This window comes from Lepisosteus oculatus, chromosome 2 (assembly GCF_040954835.1).
Source record: "Lepisosteus oculatus isolate fLepOcu1 chromosome 2, fLepOcu1.hap2, whole genome shotgun sequence".
In the NCBI taxonomy this organism is placed as follows: domain Eukaryota; kingdom Metazoa; phylum Chordata; class Actinopteri; order Semionotiformes; family Lepisosteidae; genus Lepisosteus; species Lepisosteus oculatus.
The window spans coordinates 69798873-69817882 of NC_090697.1; the positions used below are offsets into that span (position 1 = coordinate 69798873).

Here is a 19010-nt window from a genome sequence, read left to right on the forward strand (position 1 = left end):
GCAAAGATTAATTCTTTATCAAAACTGTCTTGTGATTTCATTTCTATCACAACACTTATTTATCACTGATTTATCACTATAACCCAAATCGTTTGCAATAAATCTTGCAAGTTCTCGTTATATACATGATGGACTTTACAGTATGTATTGCTTCGTCACAGAGCATTATTAATGTCTGGCTTGCACACGGAATACTTGCTGGAATGTAGTAATTTCGTGAGCTCCCCAACCGAAAAAGGGCTCTCCGACTCATTCCTGTTAACACATATTTGGTCTTCTCTATGCAAGAGAACCAGATAGTTCACCAGACTCTCCGTTATAGTTATCTCACTTCCTTTGTTAGCTGGATAGAAGACTTCTAATGAATTACTAATTTATTTGTTTTTTATCCAAAGCAACGTACTGTATATCTCCTCCCATTTATACATCTTGTGATTTAACTGAAGCAAGTTGGGTGCAATACCTTGTAACAGTAGTGTCTCACCTGAGATTTGACCCCACAACCTTCCAGCAACAAGTCCAGAGCCCTGCCCCCACTGCTCCTCCCTGCTGCTCTAGTGGGATCCGTAATGTAGGAATTGCTACCAAGGGATCAGTGGAGCCAGTGGTGACTCCCTTGGAGGAGCGGGCTGGAACTGGTCACCACCGGAGCCCAGTCCCCTTCATCTGAGCCCCATCTCTCGTCCCCAACCAAGTGCAGCCTGACACAGCTCCAGCTCACTCCCACTGGTGCATACTATCCTCAAGCTAATAACCCATTCCTGTTCTTCCTTTGACTCGATTTCACTTGTGATGGTCCTCCTTCAGACAGCTGACAGGGGGAGTACAGTGTGCTTCACCCTTCATTCCCCCACCCGCTGCTGTACACGAATGTGCATTGTAAGCAGAGAACAGGAAGAACTGCTTTGACGGAGGGTTGTGGGATTATGGAACAAGCTACCCCGCCATTATGATGGTATCTGGCATCTCTCACGAAACAGCTGGATGAGATCAATTACCTAGATGGGCCAGAGGGCCTCCTTTTGTTTTTTAACACCTTCTTCTGTTCTTATCTCACCTCTTGCTCCAAAACTCTTGCCCCTGTTTGTGGTCTTGGGGTATTGTCTACTCTGCTTGCCTGCTCTTGCTTGGGTTTTCGTATTGCCGAAGGCAACAAAAAAAAAGTGCTGACAATTATTTAATTTGTCTTATACGGGGGGAAAGAGGTCGTGCTGAACTGCTTTACTTTATAGCAAAATGATTTGGGCACAGTAGGTCTTTTTATTCACTCTCACATTCAGGTACAGAATGGTCTATTGCTTCTGGTCAGGATAAATACAGGTATCGAGTATGCAGTAATGGAATGGCTGATGTGATCTATAAGACCTCACGCCCCTTAATTGTAGCTTTTAGACTGGAAATCTCTTTCAAAGTACACTCCAACTGGAGGAATGGTACGGAGAGGATGCAGAGTGGTAGGTACCTGGTCTGTAAGTCAGGGCATCTCACTGCTTTACCCTCCTCAGACTGGCACGCTTCACAATCTGAGCACCCTTCTTCACATCCATAATCTCTGACTACAGGCACGGATGGAGGTGGTGGGGGGGGGGGGTGGGAGAGGGAGATGAATGGGCAGCAGCAGAGACAGACAGGAGAAGAAGGAGACAAACAGAAGAATGGAGAAACAGGGAAAAATGGAAAATCAGAAATCCAACAAGAGACAAAAAGCGCAGACAGCGGTCCCCGGCAATTCTTGCCACGTGACACTCCTGAAAAGCCGCAAGGGGTTAGACATGAATTGGAGGTGGAGCGCTGTGTAATCACAGGAGCGACAGGCACAGGTCAGAGATTCAAGGCAATGCTGTAAAATACAGAACACTTAAGCCCAACTGCTGCACAATACAAGAACAGGACAAGACTGTACAACACAGTTCGCTGCAGGGCCCTACAGTTTTGTCCAGGCTGGTAAGATCAATTAGAGTCCAGTCTACTACAGTCCAGTCCATTACAGAGCAGGAAAAAGGACTCTCTACACTCCACTGAAGTATAGAACAGTTTAAAATGTAGTACTGTACCTCAGTAACCTACAGCACAGTCAAGTGTAGTGCAGTACAGGACTCTACAGTATGATGTGGTACAGTCCATCAGCAGGACACTAGAGTATGGTGTAGTACAGTCCATCAGCAGGACACTACAGTATGGTGTAGTACAGTCCATCAGCAGGACACTAGAGTATGGTGTAGTACAGTCCATTAGCAGGACACTACAGTATGGTGTAGTATAGTCCATCAGCAGGACACTACAGTATGATGTGGTACAGTCCATCAGCAGGACACTAGAGTATGGTGTAGTACAGTCCATCAGCAGGACACTAGAGTATGGTGTAGTACAGTCCATCAGCAGGACACTAGAGTATGATGTAGTACAGTCCATCAGCAGGACACTACAGTATGGTGTAGTACAGTCCATCAGCAGAACACTAGAGTATGATGTGGTACAGTCCATCAGCAGGACACTAGAGTATGGTGTAGTACAGTCCATCAGCAGGACACTAGAGTATGATGTGGTACAGTCCATCAGCAGGACACTACAGTATGGTGTAGTCCAGTCCATCAGCAGAACACTAGAGTATGGTGTAGTACAGTCCATCAGCAGGACACTAGAGTATGGTGTAGTACAGTCCATCAGCAGGACACTACAGTATGGTGTAGTAGAGTTCAGTGCAAACAGCCTGTTCCAGGGCTGTACAGCACACCGGAGCCTGGCACAGGGCCTCATCCCTACCTTGTTGCTGCTCTCTCGCCCCAGGATGGCATAGTTCATGAACTGCTCAGCCTCAGCCTCCAGCTCCTCGGGCTCCTGCAGGGACCCCTCCACGCTCACCTCCTGCGCCTCGCCCTCCCCCGAGTCCTTCATCCGGCGCACCACCTTCCGCACTATCTGGGGAGTCAACGCGGGACAGGACGTTAGGGCCCTGGATCCAGCACGGACCAGGAGAGCAATACCCATGACCCTGAGTGTTAACGGCAGCCTGCACTGGGTCCTCAAACGAGCATGAATTCAGCTTCAGGACACACACAAAACCAAAAACCAGGCACTATCTACATGTGAAAATAATGAAAAACGCCCTCCTTCTGAGCACATGGTAAATATTGAAAATTAAAAACACTTATATTACAGAAGTCACACTAGCAGTTTGTGCACTAGGTAGCCTTGGAGAACATACAACTTCCTATACATGACTAATTATAATACATTTTATATGTATTATAATGACTTATCTAACGACTTATTGTAAATATATTTTATATTGCTTTTATTGCTTTTATATTGCCTGTTTTTAAAGACTTAGCATACAGACTGCCAACAAGACTTCTGTAATGTAAGAAAGTCTTATATTCAAAGTAAGGCTTGTGTACTTTAGGTATATGATTATTATTTGCCCATGAGTTAGAGTGACATCGTGTTACTCACCTTCTTGGTGATGATGTTGCCATGCTCATCGGTGAACTGCTCCTCGCTCACCTGCTCTCCTGGAATGTCCTCTACCTCATCGCCCTGAAGCACAGGAGACAGTCACAAGCTCACACACTGTACAGGAGCAGTCTGAACCTCGCACAATCCCACAATCGCCCTGCACAGTGACAAGCTCACACACCGCATATAGGCAGAGTCACAATGACAGTCTCAAACATGTGGCACTGCAGGACTAGTAACCAATATAATAGCAACCTTTATCAAGTGAAATGTCACAATATTAACCTCTTGAGAACCATCCCACCAACCAGCACAAACTGCACACACCACACTGAGGGAGACCCCAGCACTCAGACCCACATCGACAACAAACTGTTCGCACACACTTCTGAAACAGGAAAATGAGTCTGACAATGCAAATTAAACTGCCTTGTTCCTCTTGATCCTCAAACTACTACATCCTCAGACTGTGTAATATTTCCCTAAACAGTCCATTAGTAAATCTGCACTATACCCAATACAGCTGTGTTTAACACTTCAATCTGCTGTTTGTGCAAATCTTGGTACTCACGTCTGTTTGAGCAGGAGTTAGTGTTTTTTATTGCCGTTCACAAAGAAAAGTTGTGATCGGCAATTATTAGGCTAAACCTTGGTCAAAATGTAAGAATGAGGAAAGAACACATATATGTGTTGTAGTATATATACATACACACAGCTAACAAGAGTTTGCAGATGATAAAACAGTGTTAATGATTATAATAAAGCTACTGAGACAATTTGTCACACAATCTCACACAAATAAAGAAGAACGTAATACAACACACAACGTTTGTGAGTGTTTAACCAAGTTAATGCTTGAGTCTGTGGAAATAGTACTGAACCCCACAAGCGACACAACAGCAAATCTCAAAACAGTAAAAAAAATAACACATTTCCAGATCATAGGTGATGCTCACCAGTTGACTTATACTTGGGCTAGGTAGGACTAGTACTGAGTATCTCTGGCAGTGAAAGGAAGCTATCACATGAAAAAAAAATATTTCCTTGATCTACAGATCAGCAGAGAGGCATACCAATATAGGAATTACAGGAATTAAGAACTGTGAGTATGGAAGTATGGAAGATTCCAGTGCCAAGCAGAGGACAGCATTCCGCCCAGAGCGGAGCATCCTTTCCTTGCCTGCCTTCAGAATAGCAACTAATCAATGAAGTCATCCCGAGTCAATAAAGCCAATCACTCTTCTATTACTGTTGAAATTACTGAGAGTGAAATTTCTTACTGGAAAAGAGAAGGCTGTAATGCATAACGTGAGTGACATCGGACACTCTCAACAGGACCCTGGAGCTCACCCTCAGTAATTTGGAGTCAACAGCAATTGGTGAGAAAGAAAAACAAGACAGCAAAAATACCCATCAGGAGCTGCGCTACTATCCTGGCTGCTATTAGAAAAGGGCTACAGAAAACTTGCAAGCAGGCAGGGGTGGTTTATCAGGGCTTTGCTGTGAGAACGGAGTCTTAATCCAGCACAGCTGATCTCTGTACTTCCAGCACTGATGTATAAATAGGACATCCTCCTGTCTGTCTGTGAATTAGCATGCCCTCTTTCCACAGAGCACTCCCTGCCAGCCACCTTCCTAGACGTCCTGGCTCAATCGCTCCTCTGCGTGTCTTCCGAAAGCTCAGTTATGTCGCTAACCATGGTCTGGCAGAGAGTTCCACAAGCAAAACAAAAACCAAACCCACATGCACAAAAGCTGATTCCCAAAGGGTCCAAGATTTTCCCATGTACTCTAATGCCCCACCTGCTCTCTCTTGACAGAATGAGATGTCCGCATGCAGGTCCTTTCTCTACAAACTGTCTTCATTAGACCACTTCCCTGTTCTCCACACACAGTAGCATTTCAATCCACTGGACTCAAATTACTCAGACATCGGAGCACAAATATCTGACTGAAGGTTCCACCTCTCTCACATCGGACAATATGCTGGTATACACAGCCAGGTGGTTGGGTTTATCATCGATGTACAGTAATAACAATTCACAGACCACAACATGTTTCACAACTGCGGCATCATTCTTTGCTCTTTACAGATTCTGAGCTCTCCTGTTGTTGTATAGGTGCCTCATCTGGGACAACACCCAGAGGGAGACACCTGAGGTCTCACCTTTGTCCTTCTGAGGGTTAATGCCAGGAAACTCCACAGCCCAATAAAACACAAACATCTAAAGCTGTAAACTCACGTACCAATGCTGCAATGTTTAGAGTTCTCTTGCTTTTCTTTTTTCATATCACACCATTAATGTTTGATGATGCCTGTCCTAAACTGCTTAACAAAAGTCTAGTAGAAAGGAAAGGATAAAAAGACTGTTTTCAGCAATGACAGAAGCTGGGCTTCAGCATGACAGGAAGCTGTAGTCAGGGTGGTATTTTATAAAGCTGAAGGGAAGTGTTTAAGTGAACTATTGTCATGTCCTCCTTCAGTTCCCAAAATCATCCCCCTCCTTAACATCACCATCCCAATACTGAATCCTGAAGATCCTGAATGTGCAGGGTGCCTATGTCAGCCAGATCTGTAGCCTGCAGGAGTTTCTACTTGCAGAACATGGGACTGGGCCACACATAATGACTGATTCAGGAGTGAGGCAGTGTGCCTCACAGTAGTCAGGCTGTATTATTGTCATGTCCTCAGAAATCCCGACTGTCCTCCAAACTGATCACAATGATTTCACCAACATAGGCCTGCATCAGTCACTGCTGCCGTAGCTCATACTGCAAGAATGTGGTATTTGTATAAACCGTAACCTGCTGTCTAAATCAGTCCCAGAGATGAGGATAGATCAGCTCAGCCCCGTCTCTGCCGTAGCAGCTACGCCTGGTTACCTTGACGATGACCCTGCGGCGGACCACGCGCGTGGTAACGCTCTCCTCGTCGTCCTGCACGCCCTCGCTCTCGCCGAGCTCCTGGTCCAGTTGCTGGTGGACGTACTTGAGCACAGAGCGCAGAGAGCCCGTCACAATGTGCAGCACGTTCTGACAGCTGATCACAAAGAAGGCCAGCAGCACCAGGCTGAAAAGCAGCTCCGTCAGCAGAGTCCACATGCTCCCCAGCCACCCAGGACACCCGGCAGCCCCTCGCGCCCTCCTCTCTGTCTGTCTGCTCCTGGGTCTGGGTCGGGGGTCTGCTGTCGCGCTCAGCAGTGTGGTAACTCTAGCTGGCCCATGCTCCCAAATGTGGCTTGTGCAGTCCGAGCTCGGTGCTTCAGCCACTTCTCCCTTGGCTAAGCTCGCTTCCAAAAACAACCCTCCTGCCCCTGCGTATGTGCATGTGATCCGTCAGCTTTAAATACCTCCTGCAAACATTTCTGCCCACAGCGGGAACACAGCTGCAGCTCCAGCCCCTGTCAGAGGGGCTCAGGCGTGTGCAATCTCTCCAGCTGCTCCTAGTCCCCGTCAACTCAATTACTGCACTGACTGGCATGACCACAGCGCACCCAACACAGTGCCCTTTCGGATGTGGAACTGAGTATCGCCCTGGCGCCTTGTCACCTCATTTCTACAGCTCTGGAACCAAATCTATCAGTAATACTCTTTCACCAAAGTCCTGGGGAACCAGCAGGTGTCTGCGAACGCATCTTGAGAATGCTACAGCTCCGCCCAGGAGATGATGACATGTTTGGGCCATCTGTACATTGTCAATCCGCACAATTTGAAAAAACCACAATCAAAGGTGGCGCCATCTATGCGACTGTTCCGTTCCTTCTGCTTTAACAGAGCCTTAAACCCAACATAAAAAACCACAGACTTCAGCGCAACCCAATATCTCAACGACCAACACAATAACAGGCTACAGCATGCAGGGAGCGTCAACACTTGACCAGCTGAGCTCAGCTGTTCCAATCATGTGCTGAAAAATGGAGTCATGGGCATAAACAGTAGGAGTCTACAGTTGTGCACAACTGGCAGAGAACAAAATCACTGCTGGAGCTGCAGCCTACATTAGCAACTCTGACCTTCTGTTAGGCACAAGGCAATCCAAATATATATCCTTCCTTCAGTGCTAATGACACTTGAGAGGGTAAAATTATTGACCTGGCATGTACTGTAGCTGTCCACACGCAGAGCACATTTAATAATAAATCACAGGCCCCGCAGTACTACATTGTCATTCTGTCAGGTGTGTGTTCTTATCTTAGGCTCCAGGAGAACAAACAAAGTTCTTTTAGCCCTGGTCCTCTCTGCCTGGAGCATTCTCCTTCCCTGCCCAGCAATGTGCTGACCACAGGAAAACTGATCTCCCCAGCGCTCTCATCTCCTGCAAGTCCAGGACACCGCAGTATCAGAGAGGAGGAAAACAAGCTCAGGTTACTGGCACCTTTAAGAGAATTACGATTATTTAACCCCATTGTCACGTCTTATTGCTGTCAAGGTGGAATTTGCAAAGCTTTCTACGTTGCGCCAATGAATAAAACAGTAATAAGAAAATAAAAATAGTTTAGCATTTCAGTATCTGATACATTGAAAAATGAGAAATTCGATCTGTTTAATTTTTACTTTCAGATTATACTGACATTATAGCAGTGTACTGTTAAAAATACTTCTTTAAGAATGGTATTACTCCACTCCTTCCTACAGAAGAGGAACATGTCTTATGTCTTTGTTTCTTTGTTTTACTTAACTGTTTCACAATGTTTTAGTTCAGGTGCTTCAATATCTTTTTGCAAGGCCAAATCATCTCTATATTTAATATAGTTATATTGAAAATAGTAATTTTGCTCCTCAATGCTTTTGTGAGGATGCAGAAAGTGAGGGCTGTTTAAATCATTTGAGTTTTGAGCATCTCTACCATAAGGGTGAAAGGATACAACCATTTGGAAACCCCCGAGGAAATTACTGAGAGAGAGTCTGACCTGCCCTTCAACAAAGAATAAGGCCCATATACTCTATGTGGGCTGACTACTGCTCTGCTCCTGGTACAGTAGCTGCAACAACCCAGAGAGACCCACAGTGCCAAGTATAGGGTGACTGTGACAGTGGCACAGGCTATATTTGGAAAAGCTATCCGAGTCTGTGTCCTTCTTCGGTCGTGTAAATGTGTGAGCGAGTGTGGTGTTTTAACTACCCCTCTGTTTCCTTTCCAAACCCTCTGCCTTTGCAATTAGCTGGGAAAGAGCAGAATTCCAGGGATTTGTGACCCAACAAAAACAGGGGAGATCCTGTGCTGTTGTCTTAGCTTGGCCTTTTGCTAACTCTGAGCTCCTGTTCCTTACTTAACTTCTCAATCAGATCAGGGGTGTCTATACACTTTCTCCAGAGGACTGGAAAGTTAGTTCTATATTAATCTGCCTTGGCCCTCTTAGGAAAGCAGTGTGTAATGCAGCAGGTGCCCATTCACTTTGCACTCCAGAGCACGGCAAGAACACCCCTGTTTCCAATTGCAAAACTCAATACCACATGCTGCAGGCCTGCATGTTCACTCACCTCCTTACTACAGCAACTGCTGTGCTTCAATCTTCCCCCCAGGGTTCTTCGTAATTGAGACAACCTGTTTTTGTCATTGCTGGACGAATGTCATACAATCATCTATATCCCTCACAACAGTTAGACTGCATAAAATAAGCAGGAGAGGGCTGTACAGTATTAACCGCTGTGCTGGGTATTACTGTACCATAACAATGGGATATTCAACCTGTGACCCTTTCAATCCTCTCCAATGCAGAATTTTGCATCAGTCAGCAACTTAATTTTTAATTGGCAATTACCAGGATCAACATAAAAATGAAAGAGCTGGATGTATCAGAGTACTGCAGAGGTCTTGATTTGAAGTATATCAGGCTAAATACCCCGTCTTTACATGAGAGATATCATGTGTAGGTGAAGGGCATTTGGTTCATCATGCTCATTCACCTGTTAGTTCACTATTCTTCATAGATGCTCCTTAAGTGGTTTCTCCAAAGGCCATGCTGTATCCTGCATCGACCGTACAACTCCATCTCTTTCTCTAAATGAGCTGACCATTTCCGTTACCATCTGACCAACTCACCACCTGTGACACCATGCCATCCCTGGCACTCTTATGCCAATGTGGATGGCATGTTCCTTGGATCTCTGTGCCCCTATAATGTCACTGTAATGCTGACCTGCCCAGATCGCAGTCTATCCTCTGCCCATGCCCGTAGCTCTTGGCTCTTCTGCTGAAAGCCCACTCCTTTCTCAAAGGGCTGCGTGCCCAGGAAGTGCCCCCGCAGGATCTCGGAGTGCCCCGTGTCACGCACTGGCTGCAGCAGGGACTCCTGGGAGATGCGCGATTGGCTGAGGTCGCTGCTTTGTACTGCTGACACCACTGAATGCTTCTGCTGGCTGACCCAGCTCTGGGACGACTCTGGGGGGCTCTGCCAGGTGGACCCTGACTGCTCCTGCAAATAGGACAGGAACGAGCCACCCCCTGACCTGCAGGCAAGACAGACCAAGACAGAAGGGGTGGGGGGAGGCGGAGAAAGAAGAGGTGAGAGAGAGGGAGAGAGGGAACATGAGATTGCACATATACAGTGGAAGTGAGATACACAAGGTGAGATGTTAAAAAAGAGTGAGAGTTGCAAATAAAAAAAAGCCCAATAGGAACTTATTGACGTTAAAAGAGAGAAAGAAGACGGAAGACTTTATAAAATTATTTAATGCAATTCCTCTTCTCTTTGGGCTTTAATAACAAGCTTTTGCAAAGAAGGTACCATGGTACATTAGAATTTAAAAGTTGATAAGAATGTGGAAATTGTAGCTAGATTGAATAGTCAATCAGAAGTACCCAATTAAAACCTCGTGTTAATCAACTCTAGCATGACATGACATCGGACAGTGCACTGCAGGAGAAGGTCACTGGGTGGACGTGACAGGCCGAGCTGTCAGCGCTCACTCACCTGTCTCCATTCCGCTCCGCAACATGGCTCAATCCGGGTGATTCGCTGAGACGGGCATAGACCCGTTGCTGTCCTGAAATGAGAGAAATCCCTTCCTCTGAGCTGAGCCCTCCTCCTCCTCCTCCTTCTGTACTGCCCAGCGCCTCTGCCCTTGTGACCTCTGACCTCTGACCTCGGTCCAGCCCGTTGACACTGGCTGCATCCGAATCCCCTGCCTCATCCTCCACGAGGTCCATCGAGCCGCTCAGCCCGCCCCCGCTCATGCCCAGGCCCCCCCGACCCTCCAGGGCTGCGTCCGAGTCGTCTGCGTTACTGCACTCCAAGGAGGAGTCCTCCACAGGCACCAGGGACGGGCTGGCCCCTGAGGGCCACACCTGCACCTCCGACATCTCCATCAGCGTGTCCTCCTCTGTGGTGGCGATGGGCGCACACTCCAGGCTGGACATTTCCTGCCAGTATGGCTCGGTGCTCAGCGGGGACGGCAGGATGTATTGCATGGAGGTGGGCGAGAGGAGCTCGTCCTGCACCAGGGAGTAACCTAGAGCGAGAGAGAGAGAGGCACACTGACACGGGCCCCTCTCACCCTCGGCTCTCACTGCAGCCTGCAGCACCCAGCCCTGGGGAGCTCTGCCGTCGCCGGCGCTGCTGGGAGAGCAAAGGGGACGGGGTGGGGGGCAGCGGGGGAGGGGGGAGGGTTGCGGCCCACAAGCATAAGCAGCAGCCAGCAGCAGCCACACAGCCAGACGCTGCAAAGGAAACAGACTAGGTGAACCTGGAGGGAGGCCTTTCTCCTGTGTGGGCAGCCACCTGCAGAGAGAGGGACAGGCATTAGTCGTGGAGAAGGCAGGAAGCGTCAGCTGGCACACACACCCCCGCTCACACGCGCGCCGGGACGCAGAGAGCCATGCTCAGCACAGTGCCCCCGCCTGGGCTCCCCAAACCCCGCTGTGAAGAGAGCACCAGTGTCACTGCTCTCCTTAAACGTTAATTCAAGTTTCCCGGCAGAGGCTCCCCATGCCAGACCCTGCTTTGAAGAGAGCACCAGAGTCACTGCTCTCCTTGTATAGGATTTCAAACCGCTTCATTTCTCAAATCAGCATCTCTTGTTTCTGAAATCGACGCCTTTTCTTCTCTTTCTTCTGTCAAGAGGACGGCCAGAAGGTGTGGTTAAAGTTCACCTGGTAGACCCACTAGGACTAATTGAAGGAAACAGCAGGTTGTAAGGCATCACAAGACTGTAGCGGAACAATACAGCTGGGGATTTGCCTTCCTGTGATTCCCAGAGGTTGATCAAATCTGGAAACCACTCAGGCAATAACAGCTTTTCTGCAGCCACACTCTTTGTGTTTTCAGTACTGACAATAAACAACCCAGAATGAGAAATCAGAGAAAAACCTTTCTGTTTCAGGGCAGCATCTTCATCATCATCATCATAACAACAACATGCTTTCCAATTTAATCAACCAGGAAAACATTTAAGGGACAAAAGAGACAACATACTGTAAATATGGACAAAAACAATTTTCTTCCTACTGTCCAAAGTTTCTAGCCAGGGTAAAATATGGAGCTGAATTTATACCGCAGTACAAAATCACCAATATTGATCCTGAGGGGGTGAGTATCAACAGGTCTGCGTGTGTGTGGAATGGGTACAGACACAGGTGTGTGTGTGTGTGTGTGTGTGTGTGTGTGTGTGTGTGTGTGTGTGTGTGTGTGTGTGTGTGTGTGGAATAGGTACAGAAACAGGTGTGTGTGTGTGTGTGTGTGTGGAATGGGTACAGACACAGGTGTCTGTGTGTGTGGACTGGGTACAGACAAAGGTGTCTGTGTGTGTGTGTGTGTGTGGAATAGGTACAGACACAGGTGTGTGTGTGTGTGTGTGGAATAGGTACAGACACAGGTGTGTGTGTGTGGAATAGGTACAGACACAGGTGTGTGTGTGTGTGGAATGGGTACAGACACAGGTGTGTGTGTGTGTGTGGAATGGGTACAGACACAGGTGTGTGTGTGTGGACTGGGTACAGACACAGGTGTCTGTGTGTGTGTGTGTGTGTGGAATGGGTACAGACACAGGTGTCTGTCTGTCTGTGTGTGTGTGTGTGGGTGTGTGTGTGTGGAATAGGTACAGACACAGGTGTGTGTGTGTGTGTGTGTGTGTGGAATGGTTACAGACACAGGTGTCTGTGTGTGTGTGTGGACTGGGTACAGACACAGGTGTGTGTGTGTGTGGGGGGGGGGGATGGGAGCCCACACCATTCTACCTCACTGGACATGTGAAGTGATTCACACACAGGCAATTAAACGACCTTTCTGTGAATCATCATTTTGGCCCTTCAGCAATGAAATGATCTGGGTGAGTAGAGTGCTGGGTGAGAGTGAAGCAGTGAGGTAGGAATGGCAGGACATGTTTTTTCATGAAAACAGGGCTCTGGCTGGAAGATTGTCTGTCATCCTCCTCTTCAGCAGAACATCAACATCTTCCTGCATGTCAAATCACCACATTTAATTGGTCTTTCCTGTATGAAAAAGCTGCCTCAGGAAGTATAATTTCATGACACCAACAAAAAACAAGTCTGTAAGCCTCGGATTCTTTAACATCTTGCCTTCCTGCTAACAGAGTGAGACAGACTCAAACTTCCCTCAGTGGACAGAATGAGAGCAATAGAATCTGAAAGTTTCTAATCCCAACAACACCAAAATATACTGTTCTTGTCTGGTCATGCTCAATGAACATCACATACACCCTGATAACCGTTTGGCTCTTTTGTTCACGCTGGTGGAATGTCCTACAATGCTGCCCAATGCCCCTTTCATAGAGGTGGATAGGTTGTGTCATGACAGCGAGACGAGTAGTGGTGCACAGCACTGTAAGAATGCCTTGCTAAGAGGACACCTGGCATGGGACACTGGAGAGCACTGACTGTCTCAGTCCTGTAGGGGGCACTGTGTCCCACACTGAGACCCAGGTCTGGAGCTGCCACCTCCTCAGCAATGGAGACAGTGCAAAGAGAATAGCATTGAGGGCCAGGGAGTCCTACCTTTATTATCAATTTGAAGGGCTTGATTTTTTTGTTTTGTACTGCACTGACAAGAGTTACCTGGACGCACACTAAAATGAGATGAACACATAGCAGCATTTAAACTGAGGAACAGTCTTGAAGATTGAAGGACTCACTGTTAAATGACCCACAGATGAAGCCAAACCCCTTCCAGTCACAGTTAACCCACGTATCAGCCCGATCCAACTGTTACAATTCTCCACTTTCCCACACACTGACAAAACAGAGGGGGGAGGTCTGATGGAGATTTTGATGTGTGTGTATACTCAGCATCAATCTGCTAGACATGGAAGTTAGACATTTTTAAATGCTAAACGCATGGATCAGCATGGGAGGAAAGAGGGATGAGAAAGCTGTCCAGAATTCTGTTCTCTTCGTATTGAATCAATCAAGTCAGTGAATTCAGACTGAAAGAAAAAGAAGACAGAGCGATGGCAGATTGTCAGTTTATAAAATGTGAAAATGTGCTGAATATTGCCTCTCGTCGGAGCAGCTGAAATAGATTTCTACAGAGCTGGCCAGGTTCTCAACGAGCAGCAGTTAGAAAGTGTGTGTAGTGTGAGGAAGGGGTGACTTTGAGCTGGGTTGTGGGAATGCTGAGTGTGCAGGAGGTATTCATGACACCCAACCAGCTGGGCTCTTTAACCACACTGCCCCCCCCCACACTCATCACCACTGAGGTGACGAGTCCTCTAAAAGTGTCCCGGGAGAAGGGCAAAAGACCAAAGATTGTGGAGGGGCCTGTCTGGGTGATGGTTTGAGGATAACCTGGAATGATTTCTTCATTCACTGGGTGTCTGTGCTGTGCAACCTCCTAGTGCCCAGTACTTGTACTGCAATGGGCAGCTGGTCCTCAGTTAATTCTTCCCTGCACATATCAATCAGTATAATTACAGATGTAAGCTTAAAGGTCCAGCCTGCATCTAGTGGATTGCTATGCTAGTATGTGCTCGCTACAGAAATATGCTGTAAAGACTAAATGTCTATTGATATGTTGATTAACATTCAGGAAATAGGTGAAAATGTCAATTGTTTCATAAGCCCTGCTTTTGGACAGCAAAAGCTCTTATTGATCCTGGTTGCTTGCTAATAATGAACAAGTGACTGGGTGAAGGCAGGGCTATACTCAGCTTTTAGAAAGAGTGTTGTATTTGAGAAATACTTAAAATTCAAAATAAAGGGAGGAAGAACAAAAACGTGAGCATGTTGAGTTGATGGAAAAGAAGCATGACTGCAATGCCCAACTTAGAAGATGTACACAGAGACACACATACACACAGTCACTGTGAGAGAAGGATGGGAGGAAATGGGACAGAAATGGTACTGAGTGACTTTGATCATCACCCACATATAAAACAATGCCAGAGCCACTAAACACCACACAGGGAGAGAGACAGACAAAACACCACAGACACACTGCAAACTAGGCTACAAGGACCACTGGTAACACCACTGCAGAAAAGAAATTAGAAGACAGAAAAAAACAAAAAAGTAAACCAAGTGAAAAAAACAGTACACCAGTCCATAAACCACCTCTGAAGCACACCGCCCAATAGGAGAGAAAGAGAGAAAAAGAGACACAGAAGAGAAATAGTCATGCCATGCACAAACACATTGTTAGTTCACTACATCAGACTTTGATACAGTCCTGCCCCTTGTTTTGAGACAAAGCAAAGGGAGAAACAGTGGGATCTGGTCAGGCACATGCAGAGGACACCTAAATATAACCAAGTGGCAGGTAAGGACCCCTTGGGGGGGGGGCATTGTTGAGGTGGGCACAGTGGATTATGCACGACTAGAAAAAGGATGATAGAGCCAGAGGTCAACATGAGGCCAACATGAGGTCAGAGGTCAGAGGAGAGAGGTGAGAGGAAGACAGGGCAGCTGGGCAGTCTCCAGAAGATGACATGTTCAGAGAAACACAAAGAGGGGACAGAGTCAGAGGAAAAAGGCACAATAGCTCCCAGGGGAGAGACAGCGTTTTTACACGACTTCCAGACACCGCATGCTGGGACATGTTTCTGGATTAACGGGGATTACTGGTTTACTCAAGCCTCTTACCACAAAAGCACACAATCTGATTTCCCTTGTACTTGTAATTAAAACATTCCAATGAAGTTCACCAGCGTTTGAAAATCAGAATTCATTACACTAAAAAAGGTCTCTGAAAGACGCTTTCAGGCAGGTGCAGTAAAAACTCGCTACTTAAAAACACAGTAAGTGAAACAAATCACCCTTCTCAACCCTGCATCCTGCACCCTGGATTTGTGGATTTTTTCTAGGCTTTTTTTTCTTAAACCCCAGCCAGACCTACCGAACCGTCAAGGTCTTAAACCATCCGGCAGTTGAAAGTATCAGAATGTGCTGTTATATCACAGACCATGTACAGGAGTGCAGGCACTAATACGTGGGTCAGAAACGTGGACTGTTACAGTGTGCTCGAGACTGGACATTTCCGCCTGGACTGCCCATTCCCAGTAGATCAAGGCAGATACCCGTGTCCCATTGCACAGATTACTCCAGGAACACAGGCCATGGAAACAACACAAGGCCACCATACAGGCAATCTTCAAGTGTGCTTCAAGGATGAAGGAGCACATCCTTACTAATCATTACATCTGTTTAGTATTAAATTGGCAAGAGTCGTGCAAATAGATTGTCCGTGTGTTCCCTGCAGTGAGGCTTGAACTCAGACATGACCAGGAAAGCTTTACTCTGCAGGTTAATATCTGCCACCCTAGTCAGACAGTGCAGGGAGCTGTTATACACATTAACAAGATCAATTCATTTGATACATAAACGTTGCTAACATAAAGTCAAATAACTGAATGTCTTCCCAGGAAAAGTAATGTTCTCATCAGCAGGCATGTCTCCTTGGCACAGACCTTTAAACAGGTGCATGTAATGGCATATTGTACTGTGTATGTCCTTAGGACAAGAAGTAAAGCTGAAGCCTATGCCTTTTTGAATTATTGTGTTTTTTAAGTTATATTAATGATATAATGAGGATATTACTTTGTTTCCTGAGAAGGTGGTCATCACAGATATACTTTCACAGCACTCTTAGAACAGATGTACCTGCAGAGCATTGTAAACACAAAGTTATGGTTATACTGTAGCACTGCAGCATCTAGTTTTTACAAGCACAATACTTAAGTGCCACCTGCAGTATCTGTGGTGTAACAGCGCCATTAGACTTTTAATACAGATCTGTCCCTGCAAAGGCTCATTCTTCATTGACAGCACAGTTTAAATAAGTGTTCTGCTTATGAAAAAGAAAACGACTTCATACAGATCTTTGTGACAGAACGTACCGTAGAGTCGACGAGCTATCCCTTTAGGTACTGTTAAATTATAAACAGAAATTTCAGCACTAATATTCTTTTTTATTTCCTACCTTTACAGATGACAAATCAAGAAAAAAAAATAAGGTTACAATTTAAACATGATGCTTTTTTTTTTTAGCCAGTGGGCAGGGATGTCACGCTTCTAGTCTCAGAGCAGAGTTTGTGTAGGGTGTAAACTCAAATGCAAATGCTGAGAAACTTATAGCAGAGTGTTCCTTTCTAAACATGGATCCGATCAGAGGAGTTCTTCATACAAATATCAGACCTTCCCATTATAATAGTATTATAAAATTTGACAGTGCTCCAGACACTTTCATTATGGCACAAATAACTTTACAATTTATCCCATGAACATAGGACGCAATATATATACTGCTCACTCGAGGATTGTAACCATAAGGCAGATGTGGAAACAGAAAATCTGTATACATTTCTAGGCAGCAAAGGTTGGGTTTTGTTTGACATGATTTAAGAATACAGAGATACATCCTTTTTTTCCATTTTGTGTCTGGGTATTCACCTTGAAGCTTGTAGATCTTGTGCTGGCTTAAGGGAACGGGAGGGAAAGGGCTCCATTCTAATGTTAGAGGTCTCTTGCGGTGCATTTACACTGGGCACACATTCCTCCCAAAGGAGAGAAGAACCAGAACAAAGGGACAATGAGAGGAAGAGGAAACTCTCCCCGTTCCCTAATTGCCTAATTTAACAACGCAGAGAAGTGACAAGGGCTCCTATTAGTCACAAAGGTATGGTAAATACCAAGCCCTTTGGGGAAGCCAGTTCACAGCTACACATCAGTAAAGAAAAGGCCCATTAGGCATAGAAAAAAGAACCAGGCCATGCAAATCAACAGAGCTCTCTTCATCACTGCAGAGTAGGACAAGGAATGGGCGGCGAACACTTTGATTCTTGGCTTCAGGTGTTACTAGAGTGAGCTCTGTTGTTGGCATGTCTCAAACTGACACTACTTGGACAGCTATAAACCTGTAAAGCCAAGAAATTATTTTAACTCTCTACCTAACCTGTACAAAGTGGGTCTTATGTTTAATAGGTGCCGAAACTCAGACTCTGGGTAGTTACTGTCCCACACAAACAGATATTGCATGTGCCCTAATGCTCACTCAAGGGCCTGAGTGCCCAGGCAGGGAGGTGTTTCAGGAAAGGTACAAAAGGCCAAGTGTAAATGCACCCTCAGGCTGTGGGAGCTGGTGGGCTAGTGGAGAAGCAGCTAGGTCAAGGGTATCATAGGGCTGGGGGTCAGGGGTCACTTCTTACCATTGGTCATGCTGGGCGAGAGCAGGTGGTCTCTGTCAGTGTATCTCCGACTCTCCTTCCCCACCCTGGGCTGCGGCCCTGTGCCCTCCAGCATGTTGACAATGTCTGACCTGTCGATGTTCTTCAGCGCTGCGTACAAACTCTCCACTGCAAAGAGAATGAACGCTGTTCACCAAGCCTTTTTTGTAGTCTGTAGAGAAACTGACTCACTGACAGCAGATTTATGTTTAGAAATATTCTGTACTTATAAAAGCATTATGGGAAAGTATAGTTGATTTTCAATTTGTCTAAAGATGAATATCATGTATACAAATTGAGTTACCTTAATGTCTATTTCCTTTGGCTCTGTAACTTAATAAATTGACAAATTTGATTTCTGAGGACCATATACTCAACCTGGGAAAGTTCTCAGTAACACTGCACCTACTGTGATATATTGCCCAAGGAGGTTGAACATGACTGAAGCTCTTGTTCTTGATGTCTATATATTTGCAGATTTTTACACCTCTTCGCTATGATGGGCTATGGTGCTGATCAATCACTGTGCCTCATGGTCTGGAGGCCAGCAGCCATATCATCCTGCAACTCACAACTGGCAGCCCTCTGAAGCTAAGCGGGTGTGAGCCTGGTCAGTACCTGGATAGGAGACCTCCTGGGAAAAACTAAGGTTGCTGCTGGAAGAGGTGTTAGTGGGGCCAGCAGGGGGTGCTCACCCTGCGGTCTGTGTGGGTCCTAATGCCCCGGTACAGCAACGGGGACACTATACTGTAAACAGGCGTCGTCCTTCGGATGAGACGTAAAACCGAGGTCCTGACTCTCTGTGGTCATTAAAAATCCCAGGGCGTTTCTCGAAAAGAGTAGGGGTGTAACCCCGGCGTCCTGGTCAAATTTCTCATTGGCCCTTACCAATCATGGCCTCCTAATAATCCCCCTCTATGAATTGGCTTCATTACTCTGTT

At 46.3% G+C, this 19010-nt stretch overlaps 1 protein-coding gene across 8 annotated transcripts in view; it reads right to left on the bottom strand.

The window, feature by feature from the left end:
- The window catches only part of ank1a (ankyrin 1, erythrocytic a), a 148416-nt gene that overhangs the window by 5743 nt on the left and 123663 nt on the right, over positions 1 to 19010 (bottom strand). For 5 of the 8 annotated variants that reach the window (XM_069182229.1, XM_069182227.1, XM_069182240.1 and 2 more), the window contains 6 exons: positions 18052 to 18198; positions 10371 to 10908; positions 9597 to 9906; positions 3454 to 3537; positions 2764 to 2919; positions 1463 to 1556 (listed from right to left, as the gene is read on the bottom strand). In XM_069182229.1, the coding sequence (XP_069038330.1) occupies positions 1485 to 1556; positions 2764 to 2919; positions 3454 to 3537; positions 9597 to 9906; positions 10371 to 10908; positions 18052 to 18198 (1307 nt within the window). In that variant the 3' untranslated portion in view covers positions 1463 to 1484. The remainder of the gene's footprint in view (positions 1 to 1462; positions 1557 to 2763; positions 2920 to 3453; positions 3538 to 9596; positions 9907 to 10370; positions 10909 to 18051; positions 18199 to 19010) is intronic. The other 3 variants (XM_069182251.1, XM_069182263.1, XM_069182234.1) reach the window with 3 other exon arrangements.